Genomic DNA, 10,835 nt, shown 5'->3' with positions numbered 1-10,835 from the left:
CCTTTTTCCTCCCTCTGCTCTCTGCCCTCCACTTTGAGGGTGAGACTGTTTCCTTCAAAACGGGGCCACTCAGTCGACGTTGGAGCCTATTGCCCAAACCGCTCCTCCCAAGTCTTAACGGGAGTCATCCATCTTCTTCAGGTCTGCCCTCAACACGTCCTCCGGCCGCTGAGATACCTCCCGCCGTTACTAGCGAACGTCTCCTTTGGCTTGGCCTCGATGCGAGGGGGCAAGATTTTGAACTCGGCTGAAGAGTCCAATAGCATCTGCGGAGAAACGTCCCGAGCACGACGGGCGGCGCGTGCGTGACCCAGCTGCTGGCCCCTCTATTTGGGAGCGGGGCTCTTTTTCGGTCCGGCTCCAAGCTCTGGGGCCCTGGCCCTGGCCCTGGCCCCAGCTTTGTCGGCACTGTTGGTGGTGTGCGAGGGGTGCGGGGCACCCCCTAGGGGCGGCCAGGAGGGCTGGGGCCTGCGCCTCCACCTCCAGGCCTCCCCAGGGGGGCCGCAGGCGCTGGGCGGCCGCTAGATGGCGGTGCCTCAACGGGCAAGCGGCCGGGCTCGCCAGCGCCGCCTCGGGCCCCAGCGGCCGCTCCGCGCCACTGCCGCCGCCGCCTGGGCCGAGCCGCCATGACCGGGCGGCGTCACGTGACGCGGCGGCGGCCAATCGCGGCGCGGCGGGGGGGGGCCCCGGACTCTCGTCCCCGCGGCCGCCATTAAAGAAAAAAAAAAGGGGCTCGGATCGGAGCGGGAGCGCGGACCCCCCCCCCCTCCGCACCGCCACCGGGACGCGGCGCAGGGCAGGATGCCGCGGCCGGGCAGCCGCCGCCAGAGGCACCGCTGAGGGAGCGGGCGGCGCTCCGGGACGCAGGCCGCGCACTCGGGGCCCGCCCCCCGCGCGGACACGGCCGCGGCGGCGGGCACTCGGCGGGGCGGCCGGACTCGGCGGGAGCCGCCCGCCCCCCGCGCGGACACGAGGGGCCGGGCGTCGCTCCCCGCCCCCGCCCCTGACGGAGGGTCGCGCCCGCTGCGCGCCCCCCCGCGCCGGATCGCCGCCCTCCTCCTCCTCCTGCCGCCGCGTCCCCCCCGAGCCGGCGGGCAGCGCCCGCGCCTCCCCCCGCCATCGCCCCGGCCCCGGCCCGGCGCTGAGCCGCCTCCCGCTCTGTGCGGGCGCCCCCCGCCTCCCTCCCCGCCTGTCTCTTTCTTTCTTGTCGGAGGCTGTGGGATAATGGCGCGCGGGTTGCGGCTGTGAGGATGAGTTCCTGCTTCGTGCCGAACGGGGCCAGCCTGGAGGATTGCCACTCCAACCTCTTCTGCCTGGTGAGTGAGTGCCCGACCGCCGCGGGGGGGAGGGGAGGCCGAGCAGCCATTTTTTAGGGGTTGGATGAGTCCTCGGAGTAGGCCCCGCACCTCACCTCTCCCCCCACCCTGCTGTCTGTCTCCTGGCGCCCCTCCTCCTCCTCCTCCTCCTCCTCCTCCTCCCGGCCTTCCTGCCCCCATTCCTCTCCCCACCCGCCTCCCCCTTCCCCTTCCCCTCCCGGCCTCCGTATGGCTACAACTCGCCTCCCCCTTCTCCCTCCCGGCCCCCGACTCCCAGCACTGTATCGCCACAACTCGCCTCCCCCTTCCCAGCCCCAACTCCCGCCGCCCGATCGCCACCCGTCTTCGTTTTAGCGCTGGCAGGAAGGCGGCACGCAAACTAACTTTCTTTCCCTCCCCCTCCCCGATCCGAGCCAGACAGCGCTCCTGGGTTGGAGGCCAGGCCGGGTTTCTCGGGGGGGCGAACCCGCAATCTTATCTCGTGGCCAGAGGAATTTTGCCCGAGGAAGCGTCACTCCCCGCTCTTCCCGGATGGATTGGCTCCACCGCTCGCTTTCATCCGAACGATCTGGGCGATCCCCCTGTTTGGGGGTCCGCGGTTTCATTGGAGGAGTCAGGGTTGACGCCTGCTGACACCAACTTGATGGAAACAAGTCAATTTTTGGGGGGAGTCGTGGCTTGGGCTAGCCTTAGTCGCTTGCAGGTTGCCGCGTGCCAGGTAGACAGCCTTGCGTTGGCCCGCGGACCGCCGCGTGCCAGGTAGGCTGCCTGGTACTGAGGATGATGGTGTTGTCAAACATGTGTCAATCTGCTGCACTGATGGATTTGGGGGTAGGGGACTCTGGACAGCCTGGTTGTGTCTGCCAGATAGCAAGGGGACGGCAGCATCAGGCCTGTAGCTCAATACCACCAACATCTTTTAAGCCCTCTAGTCTTTCAGAAGTACCAACTGTTGCAAATCCTTTAGTAACCTGGAATCCAGCCTTGCTCTTTTTTTTTTTTTTTTTTTGGAGTAGGGGAGGCTGCCATGTTAGACCTGGAACTGCAATACTCTTAGCTGTGTTCTCATATGGGGGAGGAGGAAATCATTAAGCAAGTACAAGGTATCCATCATAGAGGCTCATTTATCAGCTTAAACCCCTGGTGCCTCCTGGCAAGCCCTTCGAGGTCATTACTCCAGCCAAGCAGTGGTCATAGCGTTAACTTTAGTCTCTGGTAGTGTTGCTTTGTAAATAACTGTTCTAGTATCATCTTTTTCCCATTAGGTGCCACTAGGAAGAAGTAGGGTAAAATACATTTTGGCTCGAAAGGTCTGGGGCACATTATAACTTCCCATTTCTGACCAAAGTCAAACACATTTACAGCAAGGAAAAATAATCTAGAATTTAATTTGTAAGACGTGAGATGAGAAGAGAGCAGAGTCACACAGGGTATAGCCACCACACTTCTTTGAAGTATTCTCTGTGTCTGAAAGGGTTTGTGTTTTTTGCTGGAACCAGTAAAGTCTTTCAGGGGATTGGAAAGTGTCCTTTGAGGCTAGGCGGACTGTATACAGGTTTCTGAAAGTGCTTTGTAACTTAAATACAGAGAGGGGACGACGATGCAAGATGAAGTCCAGAGAAAAAAATCCCTTGCCAAGATGCATCATTAGTTAATAACCATGCAGTTATGAAATTGTTTGAAAATAACTCCATTGCTGCCCTTCACTTCTGTTTTTTGTTTTTTGTTTTTTATTTTGCTGCCTTTAAAAAGTTGATTAGTTTCATTGTGGATTTGCTTCTGCTACTAATAATTAGAAGTTATTTAAGACGGTTTGAAAACAGGATACAGGTCATCATAACTTGGGACCTAGGGTTGGGGTTTTTTTGGCATTCTGGTATACGCCCAGGTTTAAGAAATTAGAATATAGTTTCAGGCAAGTTTTATTGACTTAACCAATGGAGCTTGTTTCTTTTTTCATCTTTGATGCTTTCATAGCAAGTAGGGATCCTCTGGCAGTTTTTTATTTTGAGTCTTTCTTATACTTTCTTTCTAACTAAGAAACTAGAAATGATTTCTGGATTTAGTAAACCTTGGTTTTGCCCAAACATGTCCTTGAATTTGTTTTTGTTCCCTCTTCCCCCAGGCTGATTTAACTGGCATTAAATGGAAACGATACGTATGGCAGGGCCCAACATCTGCCCCAATTCTCTTTCCCGTAACGGAAGAAGACCCCATTCTGAGCAGTTTCAGTCGCTGTCTGAAGGCTGACGTACTGAGTGTTTGGCGGCGCGATCAGAGACCTGGACGCAGAGAGCTGTGGATATTTTGGTGGGGCGATGACCCCAACTTTGCTGACCTGATTCATCATGACCTGGCAGGTAAGAGACTATTACTAAATTTGGTTCAGTTGGCATAAGGAATATGCTCCTTCAGCCTTGTGTTCTCTAGCATAGTAGAAATGACGCTGAAGATGTACAGCTCATCTTCTGTAGTGTTGCGACCTGACAAACTGCTCAGTTTGAATGTATGGTGCTGATGGGCTGGGGTAAAGTCAGATAACTCTGATGGTGGGATCTTCTTATAATGGAACGTCTGTTTTGATCGTGTAGTGCAATAGTAAATTGTGTGCCTACTTGGGATTAAAGTATCTGCCCATACCCAGAGGAATGGTGCCCCCTCTTTACTTGTGGATCCTGTTACTTTGATAAACAAAGGGAATTATGTGAATTTTTGGTGGGTTTCTTCTCAAAAAGAGGAAAGTATCCAAAGCTGTGCATGTGTGGTTTAGGTGTGGGATGATCTAACACTTCAGAATGATGCTTTGGGTTGCCGTCATCATAGGAAGTTCAGAAAATCTCTGTGTTCACATATTACATTTCAGAACTGTTTTTTAAGGTTTAGAAAATTGTGAGACCAGGTGAAGTAGTCTTCCTTGGAATAAAATCACCAGCCAGAATATTCAGAAGAAGATGCCTAAATTTAATTGGTATCTTTGGCTGAACAACAAATCCTAAAACCCATGTCTATTAATACTCTTTTTGTTCAGAGGTGCTGTGCATCTATAATCGCCTCTGAAGTCAGTGGAGGCTTAGCAGTTTTTAAAATCAGGCTGCTCTTATTTAGGTATTGCTATATCTTGGTACTAATTTTAGGCACCTTATTTTGAAAATGTTGACTTGTAATATTTATTTTCTATTCCAGAAAGCTTTTTTTTTTTTTTTTTAATAATCTTGCTGCCAAATATATCTGTTTCTTTTCTGTATGTGTTGCTGTCAGAGTTAAACTATTGCCTTTGTACACACATACTTTGAAGTCTGACAAGTAACTTTACAGGCTCTTTTTATACAATAGCAGCAAGTCATATTATACTTTCATTTAGAATAATAAGTAGCATTCACCCTGTTGTAGTTAAGGAAAAAAAGAGGCCTATGTTTGATTTTGCTTTTGGTGAAAATGGAAATCTGTTCATTCTCTATGGGGAAACTCCTTGCAGGTGAATAAATGTTGCTTGAAGGAACCCAAATTTGTTGATGCTGTTTATGTAACCGCAGACATACTAAAGAGCAAATATGAAATTGAAAAAATTCTATATGTACAGCTATTTTATAGAAAGGAGTTTCCTGTTTTTGGTAACGAGAGGATATTATGTACTGGAAAAAGACTTCATGCAGTATGCTGGCAGTTGTTTATGATGAAGTATTTGAGTTTATGAGAATTGGGATGCTGCTGCTGCTACGGCTACTGCTGTTAGCAGCCCTGTAAATGGAAACTTTGCATCTTAGTGCAAGCTGTAGACCTGTGTTTACAGCTTCCTTATTTTGCCCTAGGAATGACCTCAGTCCTGACCCTTGGGGACCATCTTCTGTATGGCTGAGATGTAACTTAGACTCAATGCTATTTTTGTCCTGGGCCTTTCCTGAGCTAAAACCAATGCTTGTGCAGAAGTATCGATGTAAATTTTGTACAGTGTTGCCTGCTTGGAGCTAAGTTGAAATGGGCATATTCCATTTTCATTCATTTATTTTTTTTTAATAGACTGCAGGACAGAAGTTAAGCCATGTTGGAAGCTGCATTTCTAAACTACTTTTGCGCAAAATTTTGATTGGTCCAAGTTTTCTTTTACAACCTCCCCCCCCGGGTAAAAAAAATAAAACAAACCAAAACAAAAAACCACAAACAAAAACATTAGTGGACTGATGTAAAGCAGAGGTGCAGGAGGATTGTAATGAAGCTTGCTTCACAAACTGCTAGCCTATTGCAGTTGAATTTTCAGAATCAGCATTTTGCTAGGAGATTCTTCAGGACACTGGTGCTCTCATACATGGGTGGTCAGCCCAGTCCTTCCTGGAAGTGCTGAACTTTGAGTCTTACTAGAGTGTAATGGAGAGCTGATGGAGGTTGGCTTTTTCTCAGCCTTACTTGTAGGTCTGCTTTTGGATCTTTCTTTTATTTAGGTTTGCTCTGTTTTGTATGTGTAGGTAGGTGGGAGTTGACCAGGGCTTGCTGCATTTTGGTACAAGGGTGGTTTCAGCCCTAGATGTGCTCATTTCCTTGCAGCTTCTGTGACTAAAAGCTCATTACTTTTCCTCTCTGGTTAAGCATATCTGATCTCTTGTTCCAGCAGGGAGGTTCTTGTCTCAAAGTCTGGGTGATGGCGCTAGTCTGTTTGATCCTGTGTACCTGGTGGTAGATATACAGGTGATCTTTAGGAGTTGAATTGGCTGGTTTAGAGCAGAGATAAAGGTGAAGGCAGCTCTCCAGCTTCTTGTTAATGTGAACATATCCAGGAGGTAAGAGTGAATCTAAACAATACTGCTTGACAGATTCATTGTTTATGGCCGAAATCATTAATGGACAGCTTCCCTTACTACTTCAGACTGTCCCATCTGTCTTGTGGTCACTTGCGCTATTTCTGGAAAAGAAAAATTGCATCTAGGCTGAAGCCTGCCACCTGCAGCTCTGATGTTCGGTGAAGACAGATAGTTGGACTGCATGTTATCAATGCTGTTGCTTAGCAAAGGAAGGCTATTCACCATCCCAGAGGTGATATGGGGACCTGATTGTACTCTGGGACCATTCTCATGATGCTATTGTGTGTGCTACTGCCTTGAAATGAGCCTTCTTCAAGGACAAGTGATTTGCTAAGACAGTAGTTATTTACTTCCTGGCGTGACTGGATGCTGGTAACAGTCTGGCTTCTCTTTGGAGTTTGATTCACCGTGAATTGTATATTTAGTGAGTAAAGGACATTGTTTTTCTCTGGAATGGATTGCGGTGAACAGCTTCTACGAAGGTTTTGCTATGGCATCTTTCAAGACTGTCACGTGTGGGATCTTGGCAGGAACAGCTCTAAACAGAGTATCACTGCTTTTCATGTGAAATTCAGTCATGTATTGCTTGCCATATCATCTCTGGAGGTTCATTCTCTGCTCTGGAGGGACACATGCATGGCTTGACTGTTGGGTACATCTGAACTTTCCTTGTCTGGACTTCGATAAGAAACTCTTGCAATAAATTGAGATTAGTGACTCTGATTTAAGAATTTTGATTTTTTTTTTTCAGTCAAGCTTTGTTTTTTTTTCTTGAGAGCCATTTGTCAGATATGATGCAAAAAATTGTTCTGTCTGCTTAGTTTGTTCTTGTCAGTGGCATTAATTTACCCTTTGAGAGCCTCACAAAGGTAATGTGTTGTAGTGGCAATGCAGCTTGATTTATAGAAATTCTCTCGCAGCAAGGCTTAAAGGAGGACACCTCTGCTACTCTTCAGCTTGTTCAGAATGCCGCAGCATGTTATCTCGTTGTTTTGAACAGCCGTAATCATCTTTCACTGTCTCTGTGGGATTTAAAATGGCTGTTCAGAAATGTGGGGTTTTAATGTGGGCAAAAGTGTACTCCTGACCCCAAAACTACGTAGGTACGAAGCGTGCTTGAGACCTGACAGCTGTACTTTGATGCTCACTTTCTAGGGATCTCATCAGCGGGCCTTTGGCCAGCTGATTTACACCTTTTGCTGTGGTAAGCCATAAGGTGTGAACACTTGTTCCCTAGGTGTCTCTTTGTTTTTCCTAATTAAATAAAAATAAATCTTTATTTGCTGGATTTATCCTTTGCATACTAGAACCCCCTTTTCTTTGGGTCATACATTTCCAAATGTGATGTGGTGGGGGAGGAATAGAACGAGAAAAAATAACATGTTGAATAAGAGAATGTACAGGCTTTGTTGGATCATTCTTGCCCATGCATTGTTGGTTATTTTTCTTGTGGAGGGCATGCAGCTGTGACTTTTTGGTGGCAGTAATAATTTTGAGTGTTGAGTTGAGGATTCTCCAGCTTCCTTGGTATGGACTACATTTGAATAGTGTACCCTAGGTCATCTCCTTCCTGATTCCAAGTCTCGTGGATCATTTAACTGGCACTGATGTCTGTAGCCTCTGCCAATCTGCAGCAGCTAGAAGGCAGTAGGAGAGCCAGCACCATGTGACCTGCCAGCTTTCTGCAGACAAGAAAGTTGTCCAAAATCCACACTTTTGAGATCCGTTTTGCTGGTGATTTGCTTGCTTGGTTGTCAGTGCTTGCTTTTGAAGCCCTCTGTTCTCTGTTGTAAGTTGGAGTCTTGCTCTGGACTTCTGGGGAAGACAACCCCCAGTCAACTCAGCTGGAGATAGGCACCTGGTCCTTCGGACCCAGGGATCAAAGGCAGCCAGTTCAGATGTTAAACACGTCACTGGGTGCTGTTAGCTGCAGAAACTGATATGCTTTGTCCATGTTAGTCTGACCGTCTTGTTCACTGAAGGATAAATGCCCCACTCCAAGAACATGCACCAAAAACCTGTGCAACATCCAAATAACTTTATCATGTGTAGTTAGCCATATGCCTATGGATGCTATAGCGGGGAGCGGTGCATTTCTCTCTTCCTCTTTCTGTCTTCAGCTCTTCTGGCCATCAAAGTTGACTGTACAACATATTCTTTAACATACTAGTGTCCTCCATGTGGAGACACGTCCAGCGCAACAAAACTGCTAATAAGCATTATGCAAACATTGCAGAACCAGTCTTTTAGGAACATCTTTATCTGCAGCTTTTTTATTTTAATCTTGCCACTTACTATGCATAATAGCTTGAAGGTACTGTTGATGAAATCTTTTCTCTTTGTAGTGCTGGCAGTAACATGTCCATCTGAAACATCTGTAGATTAAGCTGAGAATTGCTACAGTATAGTAAACAGGACTTTGGGCTCTGCTGTAATGATACGCTGTGTCGAGGCTCGCTGTTGTTTGCAGAATATAGCCTTTAGAAATTCGGGCAGAGAGCCCTTTGTCACTGAAGATGATGCTTGACAAAGCTCCTTCAGCATAACTGACATGTATCTGCATACCTAATTGCTCCCAAACTCAGAGGAAAGCAAAGTTACCGTGTTAGATTGTCCCACTTTGTATTTTACACTTGCTTGCCGTTTTTATATCTTGCGTTTGCTCGCATTCTGCTCTTCATTATGGCACGCGTTCTGTGCAGTGTCAAAACACAATGATGCCGTGTCTGTCTTGACAAGCCAAACTTGATCCTCATGAAAATCAACAAAGGGCTGAAGCAATATTCATATCTGCATAAGCAAGCTCGGTATGCACTTCTAGAAACACGAACGTTTTATAGGGTATTGATTCCCCCCCCCCCCCCCCAGGGTGGAAGAGAGGATGTATGCATGGTACTGCAGAAAAGACTTATTTCTGTAGGTGCTGTGTAGGGGCATAGGTGATGTTGAACAATAGATTGTAGCTAGACTGTTTCCCAGGCAAGGAAATTGTCCAAACAGTGCGACTGTCTATAAACTATTTTAGGGAAAACCCATTTTATTTGTTCCCAAGAAATATTCTGTTGTTTTACTGTTTAGTTTTTGTTTTCTCGCCCCCCCACCAAAAAAAAAAAAAAAAAAAAAAAGTCTACTGCATTTTGGGTATATTTTTTTTCTTGTATGTAGCAACTCCATTGCTCGTGACATGTAGCAATTACTTTTTTTTTCTTTCAACAATACATGGTATTTTGTAACTTTTCCCCTAATAGTTCTAGAATCTTGAATCCGTTGTCAAGCAACCTGACTGAATTAGTCTGACTTTGTATGAAATCATGAACTAGTATCTTCTAAAGCTGCTGAATCTGAATATAAATTAAATATGATTTAATTTTGAAATACAGCATTTTTTATTGTAGCACTTGGTTAAGACTATTGTGTAGTCATGTAGCTTACTGCAGTAATTTCACAGTACATCTGCTGACTTTTTTTTTTTTTCTTTCCCTTTTCCCCTTGTAAGTTGAGGCTCACGTAGGAAGTGTGGTTTGTGTAAATTGGGTTTTTTGCATTAAACAGTCTGTTTTTATAATTGGGTTGTTATCAATGAGAGCTGCTGTAAGAAACTCTGCCCCTGTTTTACTTTGGGGGTAGCAGGTAACAGACATTAAAAGCTTTTCTAACCCTTGATATAAGAATTTTATACCAACTGTGCTGCAAAGTGATTTGTCTTCTGTATTATTAAAACCATGATAACATGGTCCATGGGGGAGGCTGAACTCATTTTTGTCACGCATATTTTGCTGTTTAAAACCATTTTTATCCAATATGGCGTAAAGTTCCTGAGTAATATACACTAAAATATGTTGTTGGCTTTTTTTTTTATTATTAGGTGTTTTAGGAGCTCTTGGCTGTTGGTGTAATTTCTAAGATTTACAGATTTAAATATAAATGAAAAATCCAATTTTGTTCTTGGATTTAAAAAGTATGTTCCTTGACATGCAACACATCTATCTCATCTTTAGAAAATGGCTTAAAGAAGCACTGCTCTAAAATGTTTCAGTGCTAAGGAAAAATGGGATTGTGGACAGGGAGGGACAGGTGCATCCAAAAAAAAATATTAAGACTTTCTTCAACCCATTAATATTGAGTAACATCTAAAAATTATTCTAAGCAGAAGAAATTTGAGGACAAAAGCACTTTCCCCCCCAGAGTTTGTTTGTGGATTTGACTTGCTTGCACAACATCATTTGTAACCATTTCTTTTGCATATTTGGGGTAGTTCCCCTTTTGCTGCAAACTCTGCTGGCTGAAAAAGTTAAGTGGAAGGGGGGCCTAGACAGGTGTGATACCTTAAGCTACTTTTTTTTTTGTTCCCTTTGGAAATGGAGTTGATTTCAAGTTGAAGGTTTTTCCAGCGATCTTGAAGTACGCACATTTTTGTTTACACAGCTTAACCCGATCATATAGATAAAAACGTGAATAGACTTCTGGAACGGGAGTGAAGGCAAAGGTTTCTTATCTTTTTTAGCCTTCCCTTTCTGTAGGGAGGTACAGTACAGCTGGACTAAGTAGGCAGGCGTTCTGTAGGTGGTAGGTCTCTGTTTAGTAGCTATCCGAAACTCCTCCATTCTAAAAAGATGAGAATAATGCACTTCACTTGCCTCCATCAGCCTGGAACAGCTGTCTCTTCAGGTCCTAATGTACTGGAGAGTAGTTTGAATTTTGGCCTTGGGTTCTAGCCTTTTCTCCT

The 10,835-nt window shown here is 46.0% G+C and overlaps 1 protein-coding gene across 3 annotated transcripts in view; it reads left to right on the top strand.

The window, feature by feature from the left end:
• The first annotated feature begins 736 nt into the window (after positions 1-736).
• MED13 (mediator complex subunit 13) overlaps positions 737-10,835 on the top strand; it is a 75,356-nt gene continuing 65,257 nt past the window's right edge. For all 3 annotated transcript variants that reach the window (XM_090025033.1, XM_090025034.1, XM_090025032.1), the window contains exons 1-2: positions 737-1,316; positions 3,442-3,676. In XM_090025033.1, the coding sequence (XP_089881159.1) occupies positions 1,251-1,316; positions 3,442-3,676 (301 nt within the window). In that variant the 5' untranslated portion in view covers positions 737-1,250. The remainder of the gene's footprint in view (positions 1,317-3,441; positions 3,677-10,835) is intronic.

The sequence above is a fragment of the Crocodylus siamensis genome, chromosome 13, assembly GCF_052110815.1.
Source record: "Crocodylus siamensis isolate JL-2025a chromosome 13, ASM5211081v1, whole genome shotgun sequence".
NCBI lineage: Eukaryota > Metazoa > Chordata > Crocodylia > Crocodylidae > Crocodylus > Crocodylus siamensis.
The sequence above is the reverse complement of the archived record's forward strand: the minus strand, read 5'-3'. Positions and strand labels throughout refer to the sequence as shown.